Below are 26002 nucleotides of genomic sequence, written 5' to 3' on the forward strand. Positions count from 1 at the left end.
TTTTAACTAACTATGTAAAAATATAATGCTCATCTATCCGATTAAGATTTTTTTCGACAAATGTTCCACTCAACTTAGCATACATATTATTGAATTATTCCTACATGCTTTATCGTTAATTTTGTTTTTGAAACTGAAAAATATATTGTATTATTAATTGGTTTGGATAAAGTGAGTATTTATTTTATTGTTGAAATAAGAAATTGGAGGGTCCAACTTGATAATAAAATTTGCCAAATACACAAATCTAACCCTCAGATTTGAGATTAAAAAAAAAATAGAATTAAACACAAATTTGACTCTCAAATTTGTAAAATCTGACCTTAGATTTTTGCTTTTTAAAAGTAAAGATTTTACTAAACCATGCTTAAGTAATCAGTCTTTCTGTTTGCCTTAAATTAATTACAATCAAAAGAATCTAAATTACTCCTTGCTTAACATGTATTACTTCGTGTTTAATATTCATAAAAATACAAACACTTTTATATTAAAGTTTGTAGATGAAAACTTACGTAAAATTGATTTTGTAAAATTGAATTTCATTCAAATTGAATTGGTATTAATGTGATTTATATTTGATAAATTTTAATTAATATCGATTGTAATCAGTTAAACATTGTTTAGATTATATTATTCAAAATTCCTTTTAGATAAAAGAAAATAAAAAAATTAATTTAAATAATTATTTTATTTTATCTTATTATTTTAATTTAGATATTTAAATAAATTTGATTCATCAATTTTATAATAAAAATTAATATTTATTTATTAAATTAAAAATAACATATACTGATTGACAAAATATACTTTATATTAGAAACAAAAATCATATATAAATAATATATCAAAATATATTTTATTAAATTATATTATTCATAATTTTTCTATTACTCTCACTACTATTTTATTTAGTTTTATTTTAGATTGTAAATTTCTTTTATTTATAACTCTATTATTCGTATAGTTAATTTTTTACTTACTTTATCTTTTTTAGTGGGATCAACAATTCATGTTATAACAAAATTACAATAATAAACATAGTATACAACAATTATACTTATAAATTTTAATAGAGCCAAACAAAAAACAAAAATATCTTATACAAAATATAATTAAAATACAATAAAAAATAGAATAAAAAAACTCATATAAAAAAATAAAAATTCTATTAAAAATATGATTATATATACGAAAGATCTGAGTAATAAAGAGACTACAAAAATAAAAATATAAAAGCAGAGTTGGTAGAAAGTAAATAATTTCAATCAACTGATTGTCGAACCTAATTTTCTAATTACACAAAAATACAACTTTTTGTTTCACGTGAACACGAATTTAAGATGTGAAATTACATCTGTCTCCAGAAGAGGAAAAAATAACCAAACACAAAAAATAAACATTTAAAAAAGATAACCATTTTTTCGCCTTAATATCTCCAACTAACCATTTTTTCCCAATTGTTTATGATATTGGCTTACACACACAGTGAGGAATTCAAAAATTTTTAACTGCGAACAAATACTATACGTATATTATAATATAAATTTTTATTATTATAAAATATAATCAAATTTCAAATTATTTGACTAATACATTAATTTTAAAGAACATAATCTAAAATGATAAAATATTATTTGAAATTTCTTTATTTGTTATTTTATATTTAAAAAAAATATAAAATAATCTTTTATTGTCAATATAATCAAGTTTCTTGGTTTTAAGAAATAAAATCTTTTAATGTCAAAAAATAAGATATAAATCATTATTATATTTATAATTTTTATAACATGTGAATTTGTTATCTTAATTTAAATTTGATTAGAACACCATTTTTTATTTTGTCAATCTCTTTTCTTTAAAGGTGCATAATCGTTTTTTTTTTCTATATATACTAATAAATAATTATTAAAATAAATTTATCTTTCGTATAATTACAAAATCAAAATCAAAGTAAAGAATTCTTTCAACTATATATAATTGTCAAAATAAAAGTTAACTTTAACAGAAGAAATATCAATAAATAAACATGTTATTTCTAGTTTTAAACAATTTTAAAAAAAAATAACAAATTCTATTTAAGTTTGATCATTCATATTTAAATTGTATATATATCTAATAAAGAGTTATCAACTTAATTAGTTGGTTTTAAAAGTTGAATTAAAAAAACTCTATTGAATAAAATTGAAATAACCATATCACTTCTGGTTATAAATACTAAATATAATTTTTTAAAATTTTTTTGTCCTTTTCTAATTATCTCATAGTAACCTATGTTTAATCTTCCATAAATAACATTTTTCAAAAACCTATTGTAATAGTGATCTCAATTAAAATATTTCTAGCACAACTCATTAAAATAAATTAATTAAATAAACCTACATCAATATAATAAACTTAACCCTTTTTTGTATTATTATCAACTCTCTTTATATTTTTGGGTGATATAAGACAACCTTAACTAATTTTTTAGGCCACAAAAAAAATTATACTCCAATGTTAAAGAAGAGCTCTATTACTTTGGCCCAATCCACACAAACATAGGCAATTAATGCTAAGGCATTCTCCACTAAATAGCTAGCTGAAACACAAGCTGTTTATACTTCATAAGCCACGCTAACAACCATACAACCAGAGGTCAGAAACAACATTTCGAACCTTTCTTCTTGAGTTAACAAAGCAGCAGAGCAGCTCTCACTGTGTTCTACATGTTAACATCCTCACATAAAGAATTTCTATGTACATCGCCGTCTTTCATATATTTAATTCATTATTTGGACGGAAATATTTCACATGTATCAGACCACTTTACTGGTACATTGCTATTCCAAGTACGAACAGTTTTTAAGTTAACCATTTATTTTCTAGCAACTGTGGTAATTACTAAAGGATCCCTGTAATGATTGCCGAAAAGACAAAAAGGCTAATAAGTCTAATATTAAGTAGCGACTATGATGGTACCATGAAATTAAGCCAAGCTTGCTTGTGGACGGCTTAAAGTTGTTGAGCAGGCTGTGGAGGATAGGCTGTGGAGGATGGGCTGCTGATGTGCGATATTTTGTCGGTCTAGAATTTTACCAATAAATTCCGTCGTTAGTATAGTCTAAACCAACAAGCTATCCCGCACCAAATTTAGAAAATGTATCACCACAATTCAAAATTAATAACCGAGAGTAGAATTTTGAATCGTTCTCCCTAGGAGTTGCCCTAAGATGCACATAATTGGTTAGGAGTTCTCTTGGTATTTTGGAGTTGAATACAAGAAAAGTAAATGAGCATGAATTAAAACAATGAGAAACTAACAATTGGAATAAGGAAACCAAGAAATTAAACTAATAAGAATGAATGACAATCAATCAATGTAAAATTCTTGGTTAGGGGTGAGAATTAGAATTCCTCTCATCATTGCCTCCATCAATTGTGACAATAATTGGCTATTGCTCCACTTAGTTAACCTCTAACTATGAAGGAAAGTCAAGTGAAGATAATCAATTTGAGTTCACAAGTTCTAGTCAAATCCTAAGGAAAGACTAGCTTTAGTAGCATTCAAATCGACTAACAATTTCTAATTGTCAATCAACAAAAGACTTTGACAATTCAAGTGTCTCCAATTACCTAACCCCCAAGCCAAGAGTAAAAATCTACTCCATAACTACAATTGACATTTTATCAAATACTTGGTGAACACTAATAAAAGGCATTGGAAAATTGAAAAAAAAAAATTAAATTAAAGCTATCTACTACAAACAACTAATATCAATCAAACACTATTAATGTTAAAACGTACCTCCACTTCTTTAGGCTCTGAAAATTTTTCATGAGCCACCAATGGAACCCACTTTTATCCTGAAATATCAAATAAAAAATTGCAATGAGAATGAAACAAAAACAAATCACAGGCGTATAATAATATGCTAAAAGATTTATTTAGTGATCATGATATTACAACAAAGGGTAAAATATAATATACAATATGACCCGTTAAGTATAGCCACTTCTAAACTTACTGTCCTTCCAGCTTTTTGCGATCATTAAAGCCCCATGTAAGTTATTTCAAAGTTAAAAGTTCTGCTTTATTAATTAAATACACAGTAACAATAAGCACTAGAAAGTCAAAAACGAAACTTCAAGAATAGAATAAGTGATACATCAAACAATTTATCATGTAATAGTAAAACAAAAGGGGAAAATGACTTTTTCAATGACAAAAATATATTTTACTCAACAATATGCCAACGTCAACAAAAAGCACATGAATTATAGTTATAGTATACACATCAAATTTCCTTAATCTTGTAGTTAACATACACAATTTGAATTGTACCAACCACCAAAGTTGCCATCCTATTAATCTATTAGAACTGTATCTTAGTTTAATAATGATATCACCCAGAGAATGTTACTTAATGGTCATTACCGAGTAAGCATGCAAATCATATGCAAATCTATCTGCAATGCCAACACACTCAATCCAACCGTAGGAACACTCAATCTCAGCATCCCAGTAGTAAGCAACTTAATGGGCCATTTCATTAGCAAGGTGTTGCCTAAATCGTAACCGGTCTTTGTCTATACCAAGACGTGTCAAGAAAAGATATACTCTACCGATGAAATAACCAAGAGTCTCATTGTTGACAATTCCCTGATATAATAATAATAATAATAATAATAATAATGATGTGGTAATGCTACGAAGTTGGCCAAAATTATTCTGATCATGATAGAAAATAATTATTCTAATTATGATAGGATAAAATTATATAATTTTAACAAAATCGATATATAATGTGTAACTACTGTACATAATCAAAAATTATCTTAATAATAATTAATTTACATATTTATTTTTTATTTACTAAAGTCTATATATAGTGTTTTTTATGGTACATGAACCTAAATCTAAGAGTCAACTTTTAAGAAATAATCACGTATAGAAAATATGGTCGATAATCGTAAAATTTCTGACAATCATTTCAATTTTTTTGATCATGCTGATATATTGAGACAAACAAATAAAAAATTTAACTTATTTGGTACGTAGTTAATTTGTATTATTATTATTATTGTATTGTTCATTTATTAAAATTTGTTACTATCTATTAAAAAAATTGACAAATTCTAGGTGCTAATGGATAATGCACTCTAATTGTACATTAATATCTTGAGAATATTAAAATTATCATTAAAATCCGTATTATTTTATTCTCCTCATAAATAATTTTATAATTACGTTAATCATATAATTTTATATACTAACATTGATATAATGTTATTTCAGATATATATTTTACAGGCATCAAAGGATAGTGTTGAGTTGTTATTCAATGGGTTTAAATTATTTATTGTTTATGGCAGAACTTTCGGCATTAAGATTTTCTATTAATTTGTTGTTTATTTTGATCTGATTTTGATATGTTCTTATTTCACAATAAACCAACATATAAAACTTTGTTGGTGAATTTAAATATTACTGTATTATTTATGGTCACATTGAGTATATATGTCTGATTTATTGAAGAAAATAGATTACTAATATCGATTAATAACTATTTTACAGTTAATACAATTAATACTATATAAAGAAAAAAATAATATATAATATGTTATTTTTTTATTAATTAAAAAATTATAATTTAAATTAATTTTAATACAACAAATTAAAATTATAATTTTAATCTTATCGCGTGCATGACATAAGTTATTATACTTGTTAAGTTATATCAATGAAATAAATTATAAAAAAATTTGGCTCAATATGACGGAAAATTTTTTGTTACCAAATTTTTTTCATATTTAATTTCAATTTTTTCGTTGCAAAATCTATTTCATCCTACATTTAAAAATCCTAAATAATAGCTGTAGGTAACACGCGTTAATTAAAGCGTTATTCAGACTCTTACGTTAATTATACGTTATAACACCTAAATTACATTAAATTTATCCAAAGGGGAAAAAAGGGGATAAAGTTGTTAAATAGTTAAAGGCGTCCTTGGGAATTCCGTTATTCTAACAAAAAGCAAGGACCTAAAAAAAAGACCAAATCACGTCCAAAAAAAAAAAAAAAACAAAGACCAAAAGCCTTGACCTTAAACTTCACCATATAAAAACCCGCACATCCCACATTAACGTTCCGTCGCCTCAAAAACCGAAAAAGAAAAATTCTCCCTACTCTTCCAAACTGAACTGGCTGCACTAAACCATTTTAACGTTTCATTAACGTTAAAATACGCCATACAAATCTGCGTATATATTGCCTTTGCAAAATATATATTTTGGTTCAATACATGTCCTCTTAAATATTTGCTTAATACAAAATCAAGAGGTAGAACATGATGAATATGACTTGAGCGAGATTGATACTAAACCTTGCATGAGTGCATCGTTGAAGTGGTAAATTCCTATATTCAAGGTAGAAAATAAAGGTTTTGATAATCAATTTGTTCCAAGTTTCACAACAAAAGGCATCCCACCCCATATTATTTAACAGAATATAACATAATTCTATAGTTTTTTCTTTTACCATATTCATATATTGTATAATCGCTAATACTAATAGCATTATATTAATCTTTACATGGTAATATAAGTAGAGTTGAGCCAATAAAAAATCTTGGTATCTAATTAATTGTACAGCAATATGCTCAAGAAGGGTTTATGATTCTTTACAAACACTCAAACAGGCACTGAAGGAATCAAATCATTGTTCAAATGCTGAATTATCAAGATCACTTGGTATATGACTACTACCATATTTATCTGCCATCACAGGCAGAGATGGGTGCAGCTCCGGCCGAGGGAATCGCAGTTTGAGCCGGAAAGCATCGACTCCATTCAAATAATAATGAAAGAGCCTCTTAGCCCTAATAAAGCCAAGGCGACCATAGAGTGCCAATGCTCCTTTGTTTGTAACTTCTGATTCCAGAGTAACTTCTTCACAACCAGATTCCATCATCACCTTAATAGACCGAGTAACAAGTTCTGTAGCAATGCCTTTTCCTCTATAGGGCTTGATCACAACCAACATGGCAATGTATCCTCTGGAAATGTTTCGATGGTCGCCCATCTTACAAACCACCGTGCCGACACATTTACCCTTGTGGAATGCCAGGAAAGAGAGCTGAGGCCAGAGATATACAAAGTAACGATACGTGAATATGGAGTACGGCTCGCTGAGTTCTTGGTCGACTAGGTTCATGATAAGGGGGAGGTGGTGCTCGCCACCATAACTAACATACTCAATCTCCGATGCATCACAATCCACTTTCTTGAGTTCTAAGCCTTCTTTGGTGCTTGTTTCCATGGTGTGTCTTCTTTGTACTCCTTGTTTTAGTCTTGGCTATTGCTTTGATATTCTTTTTGCATTGGAATACAATTGTAACATTTAGAGCTAAACCCTTAAATTAACTCTTCAAAGGTGTGAAACATCGTTTATTCAAGATCCATGACATCAATTTAGTAATAAAAAGATTAAGTTTCATTTAAAAGAACCCAAACATCTTTACTGCTTTGAACAAATTCTTTCAAGGTTGATGTTAATTAACAAGCTTATCATGAAAGTTTTCAAACAATTAATAGCAACGGTTTTTTATTAAAATAAAATGAAGCATAAAAAAATTCAATAATCAATCACAAACAATATGCCACACAATGAATCATAGAACAAGACTTCAATGCTGGATATACGTTTCATAATACAAGCATTAGAAGTAAACCAGTCTCAGAGAAAGATTAGAGCTACCTAAAAGCTAAAATCCAACTGAAATTGGAACTAAAAATAAAATCTAACTAAAATTGAACAAATCTCAATAACGAAGATTTGAAGTACCATACAGAGAAGAAAAAATGAAAAATCAAGAAAAAAAAACCTGGACAAATCAACGAAGGAAGAAGCAACGATATTATATGTGGATCGGCAATCGATTACCGGCGAAGAAACCACTACGGTGATCGGCGATGTGGCAGCGTGCGAGATGCGAGGTATCTGAAGCAAGAGAAGGGGTGTGCAGTGCAGTCACTCGAGGGAGATAAACCCTAACAATGAACAAAAAAAAGTTAGGGTTCATGGGCTGGCCCAATTATGCAAACAAAAAAGACTATGGATAATAAGACCCATTCGACCAAAACTCCAAAAAAATTGCGTAAAACTTAGAAGCTCTCAGGTCAGGAATTCCTGGAAAACTCAGCGGGTGTCTTCGTCGGAGAAAGAAAGAAGGCAAAATGGAAGGAAATCGGATGAAGAAGAAGGAGTATCCAGACGCAGAACTTGGGGGGTAGTTTCAAGGAGTGTTTCGAATTTGAGAGTGACTTCGAGCGGGGTGTTGCCGGGTCTTTGGGTTCTGTTCCGGTGTGGATCGGGCCTGTCCGGCCCATACCTCGACCAAAAACTCTTTTCTTACTTCTAATTTTTTTTAAGTATTCTACATGTTAATTAACTCATACTTTTTACATAAACTAAATTAGGTTAAAGTTTTAACTAAATAAAACTATTGCAGCAGAGGCCCAGCACAGATGGTTTACCTATCTGCCTCATACAACTCTGCATTCGGGTTCTAATTCTTAAACCCATGATACTCATGATAGTGTGTGAGTGTATTGTGTGTGTGTAAAATATGGGGCTAATGTCTAGAATTGGAAGCTGTTCAATCTATTTGACCAAAATAAATAAATAAATAAATAAAACTATTGTCATCATCGCCACGGCGCCGCGCCACCAACAACACCGTTACTATCACTATCATCCTTATTTTTACTTCATAAACATAATTTTCAACTAAAGATACCTTTAATTCATATTTCAGTAATATATATTTTTAAATTGTGATATCACTTTTTTCATGAAATTTTGAACTTAAATTTGTTTTCTAGTTTTTTATATTAATTTTGAATAAAAAAAATTTGATTAGTATGTCTACAAAATTTTAGAAAATATTTATTTTTTTAAAAAATTGATCACAGAAAAAATTGTTACTATCATTAAAAGAAATTTAAAATTTAAAATTTAAATAAAAAATTTAAGTATTTTATTAAAATCTAACTTATTTAATAAAATCAACTTTCAATTACATATAATTGATCCTCAGACACTTCGGATAATTAAAAATAAAATCAATAAATCACTGTTTCTCTTTTTCTTTTCTCTCCTTCTCTCTCTGTTGTAATTATGGCAACAATAGTGGAGGAAATCACCGGCAATGCTTCATCTCCATGGGCACTTTTTGGCGATAATATATTGTATATGATCACATATAGATTTGATGATATCTATAACTATGCTCGATTCGATGCAGTGTGCAAATCTTCACTCTCTTTCACCCATAGATTTTATCAAGGTTGCGAAAATCGAACCGGTGGAGTGAATGGTTCAATAATTCAGAGTTTCAACTGAAATTTAATTGGTTTAATTAAATATAAAATAAAATTATTAAAAATTTAATATATAATTTTAAATATTTAAATTTAATGATTTTTAAGTTGATAAAATTTAAAATTTTACAATTTTATCTAATAAATTATCCATAATTTATCATTAAAAGTTCACAAACAATTTCAAACATCAAAATTTATAGTTAACAAAAATCAAAATGTGCATAAATGACAAATAAAAAAAATTCATCATAAACAACTCAGAATAAAAAAAAATAAGTATAAAAACCTCAAAATCAGAAAAATTCCAACATAAACAATATAGTGAAACACTGCACTATGAGCTTGTAACGCTAGTCGAGAATCGCATATCTAGTCGAGTATATTGGAATAATTGTAAATTATGTAGATAATACAAGGAACAGATAAGTATAGCAAAGCATAATCATAACATACATGAAATGCCCGTAGACTTAGTTTATTACGTAACCTAAGTTTATATTTAACTACTTATTATAATACGTACATAATCTATTATTTATACTTACAGACCCCGGCTCACAAGAGCCACCCTAGTCTGGGACCCAATCTACTTATTAAATAAATACAAAAGAGCTAGCCCTCTAAAAGTCTATTCAGAGAGAGGGTAAGTACCACTACTAACATGACTACTACCATCGCTACTACTGCTGCTGCTGCTAAAACTGTATATCCGAAAGCTGCTGACACATTATGCTGAAACGAGGGAATCACTCTGACGTGCCCATGATGTTACTGCTGCTCGCATCCTAAGTGGAGTCTTCTTCCCCGGTCTCGAAAGAACTAGAGCACAGATCCTCCATCATCTAATCGATCCATGCATTTGAGCTATACTCTGATGAAGGTGCAGACCCAGAGCACTTGGGAACCCCTGGCCTATCAAACCCTGGCTCTGCTGCAGAGGATGGTGGTGGAGCGTTGGGCATAGGTATATCGAGAGCTACTTAATCCTCTTCGGGGTTGAACTATGGTGGGTACTCGGGTATGTCAACGATCGGGTACTCCGGTATTGGCTCTGCCATGTTCAGAGTAAAAGACGAAAAAGGATACTAGCCTCTATCGGGGTGAAGCTCGGATAGCAGTGTGTCATAGGGCATGTCAGGATCAAACTCTTGGCTGAGCAAAGAGTGAGAATAAAGACGGTCAAGAAGATAGTAGGTGCGTGTACGCGGACTATCCCAAAACACCGCGCTCCCCGTCGCGGGGTCCACGTAGCTGCCGTATGCCATGTACTCAAAGAAGATCACGCTGGTCCCCATCTACAGAAATGAAAAAAGGGGGGAGAACCTAAGGTTCCCAGCAGGGTACTATACGAAAAATCTGAGGGGATTTGCAGCCTAAATCTAATCATTTATAAGGTCACAACAGTAATAAATCATACGAACAAATGCAATCACTAGTATATAACAGTACAATAGTCACATATACAAGTAAGCAGTCACAATCAGAGAAATGCAGCAACCAAGTATGATGCATGTCTGGTCCTACACAGGTCATGAGATCATGTGTTGGTTGGCTACCCACAACCAGACGTTACCTGGCCCAAGTCCAGATATGGCTACTCTATTGGGTCGGCCTTGCACCATTGCCCAGAATACAATTGTGACACTAATAAAGAATAACCCAAAAATACAAGATGCTCTCAGTGAGTGACAATCCATATGATGGGCGTCCCCACGTTCATATAGTCTCTGGTCAGGCGAGATGGAAGTCCGCTCTGCCAAGTATCTCTTAGCACTTTGGGGTTGATAGTTTCTTTTTCCGCGGTATATCTCAACAAAATTTATTTCTAAGGGACTTATATGCCGTTTTTTTATATAAAAATTTGTGCCCGATCACTTCTTAAAATATCTCAGTCTTGTCACATTTTACCATTTTGCTCTTTTTACTTAACTTCTCTTTTTACCATTTTCGTTAGGTTTTTAATGACACTTTTACCACTAATATTATTATGTTACCATTATATCTTCATATTTTTTTCAATAGACCTTTTCTCCTTCATTAAGTTAATTAATCATTTTAATTTTGTATTTTATGTCTAAAAATTTTATTTTTGCCTTAAGTACTCTAGTTTTACCGTTTAACTTTTTTAGCGTCAAAATTTTACCGGATGAATCCTAATAGTTTTCTTTGGCTAAAATTACTCCTAATATTTTTATTAAAATCTAATATTTACTATTAGGGACCTAAAAAAATGAATTTACTCTTTATTAATTTATTTACTTCTCTAATTACCGCTTTTTACCGTTTTACCTATAATTTTTACTAAAACTTTTATTTAAGCCTAAAACTTTATTTTAAATATAATTTTGACCTAAATAATTTATACCATTATTATTTGACCCTTAAACCTATTAAATTCAAAATTTTACTATATCTTTTCTATATTATGTTTTTAACCTCCTTTTTACCTGCTTGTTCCATAGGATTAAAATTATTTTTCTAACTATTTTTAAACTCTTTTTCACCATAATTCTTGTGCTCTTAGTGACTAAAATTTTCAGAGGTGCAGTTTTTACATTTTTCTTCATTTTGGTGACATTTGAAACTTGAAACTTAAACTCAAGTGCTTCTATGTTTTTGGCTGTTACCACACAAAATCCAGAGACAATTATATAATATATTACATATATTTAGCAAGCTAAAATGATGGTAACTCACAAAATTTCTATTATTTTAAAATAAGCACAAATTCACCATAAAGTAGCTCATATAAACACCAAAAACAAGCACAAATATATTCTAACTAATTCTAACATGTACCTCTTATTTAATTTAGTTATTAAACCTTTTATACACTAGAAAATATGCACACAAGGGCAAAAGCACAGCTGGTGGTGGTGTAGTTTCATTTTTTGGCCAAAAGTATCACAAAAACGTCGAAATTTAACCACTTTGAGCTCAAATTTTTCTAACTCCTTAGGCATACTTTATGGGTGATTCAAGAGGAATTTTATATACATGAAAGAGAGTAAAAATTTATCATGGCTACTGTTGAAGAAAATAAAAAAGGAAAGGAGAAGGAACAAGATTCTACCTTGCCGAAATTTCGGTATAAACACAAAAATTAGCAAAAATGGGCAAAGGTTTTTGTTTATATGGCTTGAGTTCTTAAAGAACACTTGAAAAATAATGTATGAACAGTGAGGAATAAGGACTGGGATGTGGAGGAGTAGTGCAGAATTTACTCTCTCTTTCTCACTCTGAAACACGGTAAAAAATATCAAAATGCATAAAGTGTTTGTAAATTTTGTGATCAGTGCTTTCTTAAATATAAAATCGAAGTCTTGCTGAATTTATGATGGTAAAAATGGCTAAAATTTTCGTGATCAAGGACTGAAATTTAATGAAGAAAGGACGTAAAAACAAAGAAATTTGGTCAGTGCTTGCGTGTCGAACTTATCCGCAATTAACCGCAGTTAGTTAGTCGGGATTAACCCAATCAAATTGTGCAGTTCGGTTTTACCAGCACAAATAGCATCTTTTTTGCGCAAAAGATCAACTTTCTCTGCTCGTGGTTCCTATTCAAGGCCACTAAGAAATTCGTGGTTTGTACAACATAGCTCTCCGCAATCAAATTCAACTCAACCTTTCTTACAAAAGATGCTATGGATCTTCTTACAGATGGTTGTTCTTCATAGATAACAAATCGGCACAAATATAACTTGTTCTCATAAACCCATTTGTAAGCAAATCTGAAAAATCTATGATCAACCTGCCGCCAATTCAGTGCGATGATGACCAAGTGATGTACATGGGCGAGAATGGTGTCAACAAAGTCGTTCTTTCGAAAGACCCAAATGATTTTCCCAACGATTTTGAAGTGATTGCAATCTTTCGCAGCACCCAAACATTGGCACATTACAAATTAGGTGACAATTTCTGGAACTATTCAAAGCCCACTAAACAAATTTGATCATTTGCAGATGTTATCTTTTACTATGGTATCAGAATTTATTGCAAAAGGTATAAACAAAGTCCAAGTTGTGTTAATTCCTCTCCTCGTTATATCTGATTCAAGACCATAAGCAAAATACTTCCACAATCTGTGTGCAACTATTCTAGCAATGCTTATCTTATGGAAACTTCCATGAGAGAGTTTCTACATGTTCGAAGAGACTACATTACTATGAAAGAGAAAATCGCCAAGGATGCTGAGTTGGAAGAACATATGAAAAGAGCTCGAGCAACATATCAAGCTAGAATGCAGGAAGTGCATGACCAACTAATGGAGAAGATAAACAAGGCTATAGAGGAACTTGAACGTGAAATCAAAAACCGAAAAGTAGAAGACTACTATGAACCTAATCTAATCAAGGATCTAAACGAGGAGTTACATAAATATGATAAACCCCACTTGAGTGTGAATTTTACTGTGTTTGAACTAAATTTTCCACCATCAACCGGACCGAAAAGCATGGAAACATTGAATAGGAAAATCTTGTTTGTAGAAGACAATAATAAGGTGGCATACTCTTATTCCAAATTCAATATATTAGAAGAGTGAAATTCTAAATATTTGTCAATTTAGATGGTACAGCTTAAAAAACTGAATGATATTGATGGGATGACAGATCGTTAGGTAAATAAGGGAATTGTGTGGTCCACGAAGGTTACATGGAAAGAAACAATTACCAAAAACATAATTTGACATTACAAAAATGTATGTTGGTTCCGTGTGAAAGAATCGGCTGGAAATGAAGCCAACTACTGTAATGAGGTGTGCAAATAAATGGGTTGGAGTTAGAGTTTTTCAGCACAATTTTTTATGGACTTAGTTTTTGTTTGTTTAGTTCTACAGTATAGTTATATAGGTCATTAGAAGGTGGATATTTGCGTGGGCTAATCCACAAGGTATAATGATTTAGTCGAACTATAATTATATTACGGTTTTTTACCAAAGAAATAAAAGAAAGTAAAATTATATTGTTTTTTAAAGAGAAAAAATCAAATTAACACTACAAGAAAAAAGGTCTATGGCCACGCTTTTTTCTTGCCACGCTTCAAAAGCGTGGCCAAAAGTAGTCAATGGCCACGCTTTTATGAGGGTGGCGATAGATTAGAGATTTCGCCATTTTTTTGCCACGCTTCAAAAGCGTGGCGAAAAGGATCAATAGCCACGCTTTTGTAAGGGTGGCAATTGATTAGAGAAACGGCCACGTTTTTAAGGACGTTTTAAAAGCGTGGCGATAGGGTTTCATTACGGCCACGCTTATAAAACATGGCCATATCCTGGTAGTCTTTTGGCACGCTTTAAAAGCATGGCCAAAAGTTTATTTTCGGCCACGCTTCGAAAGCATGGCCGTAGAGTGAAACAGCGACGTTTTATAAGCGTGGCAAGAGGGTCCCCAACCCATTGACTCTAACCCGACCCCAAACCCGGCCCCAACCTGGTCCCCAACCTATTGACGCTAACCCTAATCTATGAAAACCACTCTTAGGTAGCGTTTGGTTACTGAGACATAGATACTGAGACATAGACACAGTGGTACACAGTGACACATGTCTGCTGTTTGGTTTGGTGAGGCACAGATTTTCGAAGGACACGGGAGGACACGGATGGACACGGAGATACTAAATTTGTGTACCTCCAATTTGGTGAGACACTGAGACACAACTTGTGAGACACTAATTTTTTACTCTTTTACCCTTATTGAGTTTTGTCCTCTTATCTTCCCAAATATTTTTTTTTTCTCTTTCTCTTTTAGATTCTACAACTAAATTTACTTTTCTATTTTTTTTCAAAAAAAAAATTTGTAGATTTAATTTTTTTTATTTATTTAAATTTTGATTAATTGATAAATTCTGAACTTTAATTTTCTATTTTTTTCAAGAACAATTATATATTTAATATTTAAATAATAATTTAAGATGGTATTAGAAGAAATAAAAAATTATTAGAAGAAATAAAAATTTAATGGTGATGGCATGCATTGTTTGAGATAATAAGTGTATTGTAATTGTGGTAAAATTTGTGGTTGAATGAAAGGTAATTCAGTCTTTTTTAAATATATGTGTCTTGTTTTTTATTTTTGCCAAACACAATACATAGACACAAATATTTTATGTCTATGTCTTTAATGTCTGTGTCTCTGTGTCTATGTCTCATCAAATACATCAACCAAACGGAACCTTAGCTTTCACCTTCGAAAGTCGTCCTCCTCGCCGATCTTCTGCTCTGGCCATCTTCCTACTCTGGCCACCATGCCCTAACCCTCAACATTGCGCTGGCCACCGTCTTCTTTGTCATCCCCTCCACCGCGCCTCTGCCTCGCAACTGCTACATCCCTTGTTCGTGCTCCTCCTCGCCGATCTCCTCTGCATCGTCGCCAGTGTCATCTCCTCTGCTCTCCTTCCTTTTGGTTTTACCTTACTTTTGTCATCACCTTCCTGCTCTAGCCATCTTCCTGCTCTGGCCACCATGCCCTAACCGTCAACATTGTGCTGGCCACCGTCTTTTTTGTCATCCCCTCCACCGCGCCTCTGCCTCGCATCTGCTGATCCTTCGTTCGTGTTTGCCTCGCCATTTCTGCTTTGGTCGATTTTTCCTGCTGGTGCGTTCGTCTCTGCCATTTCCTGCCTCGCCGTTTTTGCTTCGCTTGATTCTCTGCTGAGGGTTTGTACATGTTATTTTACTCTATTCAATTTCTCGTTTACAATTTCTCGCGAATTGGGATGGATTACTGTTTATGACGAATTTGATGCTTTGGATTAGGTTTGGAGTATTTAACTAATTTTAGGGTCACATTAAACTTGTACTGTATGTGTACTAAGAAAAATAGAAAATAGACTTTTCATATTGAATAACTATTTAGTATGCTAATTCAACATATGAATGAGATAGATAATACTGCTGCAATACTTGCGACATTCAGGATACTTAAAATGATCATTGCAGAAGTCAATACCAAATGCCTTTTATGATTATTAATATCTCGTGAATTGTTTTTTAGAAAGATTATGACTGTGAATAATCTTAACTTGTCCAGGTTGTAATATTTAGAGATGGGACATATCTGACCTTAAAAGAAGTTTTTGAGAGTTTGGACTAGACTAGGTTAAATCTTATTCCTAAAGCAGAATAATCTCATTCAAGGTAACTATTTTTATGCTATAGAAAGAAAAAGCTGCTCAATTATGCTAATATAAATATCTCTTCCAATTTCGTGTGAATTTCCTAGAAATTATTGATTGATTGATTTTTGGTGATGTTTTTCAGCTATAGAGAGGGAAATTGGAGCATTACAATTGGAAGTATGTGAAGCAGTTATTCATTGATCACTGATTATTTTCTTGCTGAACTTTGGAATTATCTCTAATGTTTTTCTTTCTTACTGTTTTTAGGAAAAGAAGCTTCTTGCTGAGATAAAGAGAACTGCTAAGACGGGAAACGAGGTATGATCCACGTTTTCTCATAGGTTTCTTATGCATAATTATTACTTGAGAAGCTGTCACGTTGATCTGAATGTGTTCGAATTGGCTTACTTTTGGTTCGAAACATCTTATATATTGAAAGAGCCTTCTGTCAAAAGTTTTGAAAGTATTAAAAACTGTTATTTCTCTCTAGTCTCTATATAATCTGTTGTGCCAAACATGCCAATATATTCTTCTTTTCCTGTGCAATATTCAGGCTGCAATTAAAGTTCTTGCTCGACAGTTGGTAAGGCTTACGCAACAGATTGCTAACCTTCAAGGTAGTCAAGCTCAGATGAGAGGGATAGCAACTCACACACAGGTAAATAACAAGCATTCAGAATAAGGAAAAGTTGTATGGACAAGTAAATTTAACCAGTTCTTGAACAAGTAAGGACAATTATGCTATTATAATTGTTTTATTTTGGCAAATGAACTTAAATACTTAATACTGAGGCAAGTTGAATGTTTAAATATGATTGTTCCATCCAATAGTTTGTAACTAGGTTATGTTAGAGCTGGAAGAAGTTTAAAAGAATGACTATACTTTTAGTATTCAACAGCATAAGATTAAACAAATACATGGGATAACTTGATTTTTTTTGGTACAACTTTATAAAGAATAAGCATTCAGAATAGGGGACCTGCTACCTATATGGATTATTTTCATATTGTATGTGTACAATCTTATAGTAGTAACATGGCAATTAAATAAGGAAATATAGATTGGAGGGAACCCTACCTGTAGTCTATAGGCAACTCTTACCACTACTACTATATGTATTATGTTTTCTCATTTAATTTCAACTTCTCTTTCTGTATTTAGCACTTATTGCAATGAAGAGACCTAGTAGATCTAGAAATTGTGCTATGTTTAACTGTAGCTCATATGTAAATTATGGTGTAGTTTGTGTAATACTGCAGTCTATTGTTTCCATGCTCTCACCAATAATTGATTGATCATGCTCTCACCAATATTTCTGTTTGATTAATATGGTTTAGCTCATTCTGTTTAGCTTGTTTAGTTTAACTAATTTAGTTTAGTTGAATTACGTGGTTAATTAGAGAATTTGGACTGTTATATGAACTGCAATGATTTCAGTTTGTGGAACTGGTTAAGTCTATAAATTCTGTTTGCTGCTTGCTTGAAACTGGGAAATAGCTATTTACTACTGCTGTTTAATAAGTGTTGCTGCTTCGTGCCATGTGTTAGAGACCTAGTAGATCTAGAAATTGTGCTATGTTTAACCGTATATAGCATGCTGACAACTCTGATTCTGATCTTCTACTGTGGAGATCTAAGATCTGGTTGAACTTGACTGATTTTATTTAATGTGCATAGCTTGTGTGTTTATTTTTCGTTTTTCTTGTTGTCTTGACTGTTCGCTGGCCTTATTGTCTGATTTTCTTTTGATCTGGTTGTTGGACGGCCTTTTGTTTGATAGAGTATCATATTATGGTGTAGCTCATATTTTTCTTGGCCTCTTTTTTTCTTTGAAAACTGTAGCTCATATGTAATTTATGGTTTAGTTTGTGTAATACTGCAGTCTATTGTTTCCATGCTCTCACCAATAATTGATTGATCATGCTCTCACCAATATTTTTGTTTGATTCATCCCTGTTGGTGCATTCGTCTCTGACATTTCCTACTCAGTCTTCTCTGCCATTAGTCACTGAGTCTGCAGTTTATTAGTTAGTTTCAAGGTGTACTGTAGTTTCTATGTTTTTAAGTTTTATAAGGTTCAGAGTGTGACGAAATTAAAAGGTGTGGAGCCTGGACCATAGTAGTATTTTGATTGTTGGATATTCCAGTTCAAAAAGCTTGATGACCATTTCTATATATGCTATGAATACATTATGCATATGGTTTGTTGTTCTCACCACTGGCCAATAATTGGAAATTACGACAACTAGATTATAACTCTTTTTTTCAAGCCTTTTATTTGCGTTCGAGTTCTAAAAAAAAAGCTTTAGATAAAAATGGTTATCCCTTCACTTTTTTGTCTAAGAAAAAATAGATTTAAAAAAAATAATATTTTAAAATTGGGAATGTTATTAAATGGGTCATATAGTTAAAATAAGCCTTATTTAAATTTGAATTTGCTTTTTACTTATTCAAAATTTGAATTTAAATTTGCTTTTTTAAAAGGGGGTCCTAATGCATTTTCCCATCAGCGATCAGTAGCTCCCAACACTTGCTTCCATTTCCCTTTTTTATTCCTTCACATTCACATCAACCCACTTTATACTTTGCATTAACTAGCAAATTGTATTAAAGTTTAAGAAAATTGAAAACAAAATTATAGGTTAGGACTTAGGAGTATAGAAGTATAAATGGCACAGGATGATGAGTGGATTTTAGTAATTTGGGTTTCAATGTAGCTTATTTTTGTTCAGGCTTTCGATAGTTATCTATCCACTACTGCTGCCACTTCTTTGTTCTGCTGCTCCTGTGGTAATGTAATAGTCTGTTGCTGAATATAACCAAGTACTTCAATTTTGTTTGTTGTTGCTGAATTCGAACTTGGAAGGTTCTAATATGATTTTGAATAACAATGACTGGTGGAAAGAGTTAAGTTTGTTAGAACTTGAAAGGTTTGAACTAGTTGCCATTGTTGTTCGTTTTGCATCTTCTTTTTCACTTGTTTTACTTATTGGTTCTTTCTAACTGAAAATTCTGAATGCACGCCACACTTTCATAGTGTGTTGTGAAATGTTAGAGAGATATTAATGGTACTGGCTGATATCATCATATTGTGTAGGCGCATGATTCACATATTTATTTTGTTAAAAATAAGTAATCTATGTTTCAGTTTTAGTTTGTTAGGTTTAGCTAGGCTTTGCTCAACAATAGAATATCAAACATTGGCTGAGGGAACATGAATGTTGTATCACGTTTTCATTGATGCTATAAATCAGATTTATTTATTGAACAATAAGCTATTTGTTAATAAGTTTGATATCAAATTTAAAGTTGATTTTGAGAATCCTTGTACAGATTAGTGGATATATGTAGCAAAATTAAATCTAATTGTTAGAATGCTTTTTATGTTACAAAAATTAAGTTTGATGTCAAATCTGATTGTTAGAAAAATTAGTGGGTTGAAGTTTACTGCATCATCCATTTTTCATTTGTAATTGTTCATTTGTGTTTTTTATTTTGCAGGGCACAGGTCAAAACAATTTAGCTTGCAATGATACATGAAGTTTTTATATCTTGGCATGGAGTACAAGAAGACTTTGATTAGGAATTCTAATTCATGTATTAGGAATTTCATGAGTAGTTATGACTTTCACTTTTGGTATTTTGAAGAAGACTTTGATTAGGAATTCTAATTCATGTATTAGGAATTCATGAGTAGTTATGACTTTCACTTTTGGTATTTTGTTAGTTTATGTTGTTATGTGATCACACACTTATTTTGGTGACAATTTTATGAAAGTTGGATTACTTGATTATTGGTCATTGACTAAATTATAAAATTATCTATGAATTCATGTAAGGTTTTATTTATGAAGATTAAAAAGGGAACTAGGTTACTGACCATTTTTTTTGCCACGCTTTAAAAACGTGGCCATATGGCCATATTTCTGTCTACTGCCACACTTAGAAAGCGTGGCCGTATCTAAGCTTTTTTGCCACGCTTTTCAAGCGTGGCCATACCTACTTTATTACCACGCTTTTGCCACACTTTACACGCGTGGCCATACCTCCTCTTTTGCCACGCTTTACACGCGTGGCCGTACCTCTCCTTTCGCCACGCTTTAAAAGCGTGGCCGTATCTCCACTTGTTGCCACGCTTTACAAGCGTGGCCATATCTGCTCTTGTTGTCATGCTCGAAAAAGCGTGGCCAGATCTGCCCTATCCCCACGCTTTGACAGCGTGGCCATATCTCTACCTATCGCCACGCTTTAAAAGCATGGCCATATTTCCCACCTACAGCCACGCTTTTACAAGTGGCAGTTTGTAAAAAAGCGTGGCAATAGGATGCAAAAAGCGTGGCGATAGAGCAACCACCACCCTTTTATAGGTCACCCTTTCAAAAGCGTGGCGGTAGCTCAAAAAGCGTAGTGAAAAGCTATCGCCACGCTTTTTCAGCTTTTCGCCATGCTTTAAAAGCGTGGCAATAGACGTGTTTTCTTGTATTATAAAATAGACATAAATGTTTTCACGTGATGTTGTGATAAATTTTCAAAAAAGGAGAAGGTATTCAATTGGGTTTGATTATTCCTTAAGAAAAATATAGGGATTATTGTAAAATGATTTCAGTTTTGTTGTGAAACTAAATTCATTGTAAAGTAGTGAGACGTTTGACTGCACGTGGGTTCTAATTAAAAAAGAAAGAGTAAAGAATGGGTAAAAATTTGAATAAATTTTAAGTTACATTGTGACATTAAATTAGATTGCGGTTGGGTGATGCAACATGAAGCCGGAAGATGTTATAATACGTGAGGTGATTTGTCGAGAGATTGAGAATGAGAGAGTGTTATTAATTGACAAAATAGTTAAAAGTTAGTTCATAATTAACGAGTTCACAAATATTAAACCTAGAAAAAAGATTGCATAGTGGCATCTAGTAAGAGTCGTGGCTACTTATAGAACACAGCATGTTGAAATACATATAAAAAATATATTGAATATCTTCCTATATATAATAGGAGAGCATTAGATGATCAAGTATTTGACAAGTGGAGCAGTTATTTGCTTGGCAAATGTTAATGGCCAATACATGCCAAGTGGCAGTAGCTACTCTTGGCAAATCTTCCTATATATAATAGGAGAGCATTAGATGATCAAGTATTTGACAAGTGGAGCAGTTATTTGCTTGGCAAATGTTAATGGCCAATACATGCCAAGTGGCAGTAGCTACTCTTGGCAAATGTATAATATAAAAATAAAAATAAAAGAATTCAATTTCAAATAAAAAGATAAGTGAGACATCAATATAAATAGAGTTCTTTGATGCAAACCCACATTTTACCCTGCTTTTAAAATATTTTGTTCGCATCTCTTGAAAAATAGGAATAGTTTCATCTTCCTCTTTGGTACAAATCACACAAAATGGCTAAATGTTATGATTGCCTATGTGATGTTAATGCAAAAAAACTAACCTGAAATTTCAAGGTATACGTGGTAAGATTCTGGGAGAATCCTAGCAAGTTCAACGAAAAAGAAGTGGGATCAATTGAGATGATTCTTCAGGATATTAAGGTATGTTATTAAAAAAATCCTTTGTAATGGTATTTATATTTTTTTTACCCTCTTTTGATTATTGACTATTCCAACTAAACATCTTTCAGGGTGATAGGATTCATGCTTCAATTCCTAACCCGATTTTGAAAAAGTGGTTGGGTAACATCCGAGAGTTCTGCATGTATGTGATGAGTAACTTCATAGTTGTTGATAACAAGATCAAGTCTAGGGTAACTTCAGTAAAGTGGGTCCTCACTTTCTCACATAGGACCATTGTAAGTCCAGTCGAAAATCCAAGCTATTCCCTTGAAGAATTTTGATTGAAGACTATTCCTGAGTTACTAAATGCTGAAAAGCTTGACAATACCGAACTGTTTGGTTAGTTCAAAATGCGTTACTAAAAGCTATCTTAATATGTGTGTATTATATTGTTGGCAAAAAATCTGGAAGTTATCTTAGTATTTAATACTATAGTGAGTTCATCCTCAGATTTTGACTATACTCAATGTGTTTTCTTTCTAGACATGATTGCAGAGGTTGTTGGGAAAGAGGATCCACGAGAGTTGGTTACCAGCAAAGGAAAAGAAACTAGGCGATTGGCAGTTGTTTTGGAAGATTTAGAGTATGATCCCAAACCCAAAGATATATTACTATTAAATAAATATACACAATATAATGAAAATAGTCAAATTTGTAATCTTTTTTTCATTTTGATTTCTTTAACAGGGGCAACAAGATTGGTTGTACTCTATTCAGAGAAACGGTTGATCACCTCCTTCCACACCTAGAAGATGTAAGGGAAGAACCCCTTATTGTTGTATTGCAATACTTCGAGGCATCAAGGTGGAATGGAAAGACATCTGTCCAAAGCAACTTTTCCATATCTAAGGTCCATGTCGACTTAGAGTTAGAAGAGGTACTTGGTTTTAAAAACAGGTTAGTACCAGTTCTTTCGCATTTGTTGTTATTAACCTTTCACACCTTGAAGTTAATGTTCATAAGGACAACTTCATTCTTACAATTACAATGTAATGTTCAGACTGCTTAATATTGCACCTGCAACTACATCTAGGATTAGTCAAGTTACAACCCAAGGGGCATGGTCCGCGACTGATGAGCTGAACAATGGTGTCATTGTCGTGAAGACTGTTGAACAGACTCTAAATTCAAAAGAGGTAATACATATATACATGTGAAATACTTTTGATATGTTACCATACCATGGGTTCAAACAATCACCAATTTTAAGTAACATTTTTCAGGAAGGGACGTGCTGGATTGTTGGCACCATTGTTGCTATAAATGTAGGTAAAAATGATTGGTTTTATAAGTCATATAGAAAATGTTCGAAGAAAGTTGAGACTCCTATTGGAGATAGGTATGAATGTACTAAATGTGGACACACACATGGATCTGCATCTATTAGGTTTGGAACTATTCTCTATATAGACAATTTAGTATAGTAAGTCTAGAAAAATTTAAAAATTAGAATGACTTAGTTGTGGGAGTTTTTGTCTACTGGCAGGTTCAAGGTCGAAGTGATGGTGTATGATGGTACCAGGAGCATCAGCCTACTGCTTTGGGACAGGGAAACAACACAACTCTGTGGAAAGAAAGCAGACCAAGTTAGGGAAGAAGAGGTTAGTGCATACCGAGTTGAGGTTTTCAAAGAAAATATATCCAATTCAACATTCGTAAACTAAACTAGAAAAGAGTTTTTTTATTGCAGGATACCGGTGAGGGAGAATACCCCTCCTCCCTAGACAATATGATGGATAAAAAAGATTTATTTAAAATTAATATTAAATCTGGAAATATCAAGCATTTTGACCAAGTTTATCCTGTCATTAAAATATGTGATGATGAGCATCTGATAGATAAATACTTGCAAAAAGAAGAGCATTCCAATGTATCGGCAAACCCGTCTGTAAGTTGGGTAGTGGTTCATTTCTTTAATTGTGTCTACCATTTTTGTTTTTGTTGAGTTGGTTGGTGTTAATTTTAAATAGAATTATACTTTTCCTGTCCACAGGAGATGGGTTGTAGCAACTCGATTGATATTTCAGAAAACATTATTAATATCAAGACCAATAGTGATAATCAGTTTAATATGGTATGGATTCAATAAAAAACATCTTTGCTGTTTTTAAAAATAGTTGCAAGACTGTTAAAAACAAGACTCAGATTGATTAACACATTTTGTTGCTTATTTGGTTTAAAGGATCCTATGGAAGCTTTTGTATCAAGTCTCAAAAGCAAAACCCCAGTTAAAGGAACTTCCAATGATATGAAATGTGGCTTCTCAAGCACCAACATAAATGATGAGGAAGGACAATTCTCAACCAACAAATTCACCAGAAAGACTAATAAGAGACAGAAAATCTAAATCTAAGATGTGGATTGTTGTGATTGTTAGACTATGTGATGTTAGTTTCTAATTATTAGTAAATTTTATCGCTTTCTGTTAGTGAATTATGTTGACTTTGATTTTAGAATTTGTATTACATTTTGGATTGCCAGTCTTTAGTTTAATTGACCACTAAAATGATATCTAATTTTTTCTTTTACATATATGTTGTTGTTATCATTCTGTTTTTACCACTTACACCCAAGATGAATATAGTTAAGTATATCCAGATCGAAACAAGTTCGGAAAGAAACGATTAAAATTATTTAACAGGCACAAGAGTTATCATATTAAAGTAAGAGTGGGCAGTTATATATTTAGCAGTGTATACATTGTGCTTAACCAAATCATCTCAAAAGTATGTATGCAAAGCATATCTTTTATGAACCATGCTAAAGAAACATATATGTAATTATATAATATCACCTAAAATGTGTCAGCGCACTACTTATAGTTAGTTTAGAGTAGAACAAAATTCAATGTATATAAACTGAGGACAACTCCCATAACAGGATTCATGCTTTCATTATGATCCTACAATCCTAAGCTTTTTTTGCCCATAGATGTACAAGAATTCAATGCAGATGCATCCCCGAATTTTGAAAGTGCAACATTAACATGTTTGTTGTGTTATCTTATAAAAAAAATTGGTTTATCATTTATAAGATTTTTTAGATACTCAATTGACCATAACACAAAAAAAGTCAAGCATTATCTTTTTGGGCAGAACATGTTTTCAAATTTCATGAGCAATTTCAGTGAAATGAGACAATTAAACCAACAAAGAAGTCAATAATAGACCAAAATCACCTTTTAAAAATCCAAAAAACAAAGAAGGTCAAAGTTACCATAAACAATGTCTAATAAAATAATTAAATCTGTTCATCATAGAATTGTTGCCATTTAGTATGTTAGTTTGGGATGAAAAGAGTAGTCTGTGCTCTATATGATGTGCTGTAAGTATAAAAGACAGGCTAAACTGACAGGCAAGCTTATCCAGATATGATCAAGATTCATTGCCATTAAAGCATTAAGAAAACTATCTAAGAGCAATAAAGTTAAAAGTAGTCTATAATAGTTATATTATTTTGAAATTTCTAAAGGAACCCTATGTAAAAGAATGATAAACTATAAGAAACTTGCTTTCATTTATAAGAAACATAACAATTTAAATGATAAAAGAAGACATGTCTAATTAAAAAGAGTAAATGTTGTATATTTATAACATTAGTACAATTGAGATTGGGATAAAAGTAATGGACAATATGTGAGCTCCTTTATTGATGGCAAAATTTATCCAAAGTACTTATGTTTCTACGACTAACAATCCAAGTAGATCAACATGTCTTTTTCAATTGTATCCCATGAAAGTGAAAATATCATATGCCTTTGATAGTTCTAAGGTTTCTGTAGTGATCAAAAGGTGTATCACAAAATAATAATGATAATGTCCTGAATAATTTACAACTTAATTTAAGGAATACTTAATTATTTGGACATTGTGAGTGTCAACTAGATCTAAACAGTTGCATATTTAAACCAAAATTATTTTGTATTTATTTAATAATTTATTGGCCAAAATTATTTT

The 26002-nt window shown here is 31.9% G+C and overlaps 2 protein-coding genes and 1 long non-coding RNA gene across 4 annotated transcripts; 2 read left to right on the forward strand and 1 right to left on the reverse strand.

Moving 5' to 3' along the window:
* Positions 1 to 6589: 6589 nt before the first annotated feature.
* Positions 6590 to 8279, reverse strand: LOC130954246 (N-alpha-acetyltransferase MAK3-like). 2 transcript variants are annotated; one of them, XM_057880977.1, is made up of 2 exons: positions 7922 to 8279; positions 6590 to 7349 (listed from the first exon to the last, which is right to left on the reverse strand). In XM_057880977.1, exon 2 carries the CDS (start codon positions 7295 to 7297, stop codon positions 6695 to 6697), a length of 603 nt encoding a protein of 200 aa, XP_057736960.1. In that variant the 5' UTR covers positions 7298 to 7349; positions 7922 to 8279; the 3' UTR covers positions 6590 to 6694. The 2 variants fall into 2 exon arrangements, with proteins under 2 accessions (XP_057736960.1, XP_057736959.1); XM_057880976.1 differs by having other exon boundaries at positions 7863 to 8278.
* Positions 8280 to 15538: 7259 nt separating this feature from the next.
* On the forward strand, positions 15539 to 20255 carry LOC130956229 (uncharacterized). The gene is made up of 6 exons (XR_009077042.1): positions 15539 to 16015; positions 16389 to 16495; positions 16619 to 16653; positions 16744 to 16794; positions 17030 to 17134; positions 19979 to 20255. It is a non-coding gene; the product is annotated as an uncharacterized LOC130956229 (long non-coding RNA).
* Positions 20256 to 22004: 1749 nt separating this feature from the next.
* Positions 22005 to 24393, forward strand: LOC130956718 (uncharacterized). Its single transcript, XM_057883722.1, has 11 exons — positions 22005 to 22025; positions 22115 to 22237; positions 22334 to 22385; positions 22530 to 22629; positions 22734 to 22943; positions 23047 to 23182; positions 23270 to 23385; positions 23533 to 23647; positions 23737 to 23934; positions 24040 to 24120; positions 24229 to 24393. Exons 1-11 carry the CDS (start codon positions 22005 to 22007, stop codon positions 24391 to 24393), a joined length of 1317 nt encoding a protein of 438 aa, XP_057739705.1.
* Positions 24394 to 26002: the final 1609 nt, after the last annotated feature.

This window comes from Arachis stenosperma, chromosome 10 (assembly GCF_014773155.1).
Source record: "Arachis stenosperma cultivar V10309 chromosome 10, arast.V10309.gnm1.PFL2, whole genome shotgun sequence".
Classification (NCBI taxonomy): domain Eukaryota; kingdom Viridiplantae; phylum Streptophyta; class Magnoliopsida; order Fabales; family Fabaceae; genus Arachis; species Arachis stenosperma.

Bases quoted from the DNA above. Each gene is read 5' to 3' on its own strand.
- LOC130956718 (XM_057883722.1), top strand. From the start codon at position 22,005: ATGATTCTTCAGGATATTAAG. The intron at 22,026-22,114 runs GTATGTTATTAA...AACATCTTTCAG, and splicing joins TGATTCTTCAGGATATTAAG to GGTGATAGGATTCATGCTTC. The intron at 22,944-23,046 runs GTTAGTACCAGT...TGTAATGTTCAG, and splicing joins GTACTTGGTTTTAAAAACAG to ACTGCTTAATATTGCACCTG.
- LOC130954246 (XM_057880977.1), bottom strand. From the start codon at position 7,297: ATGGAAACAAGCACCAAAGAAGGCTTAGAACTCAAGAAAGTGGATTGT.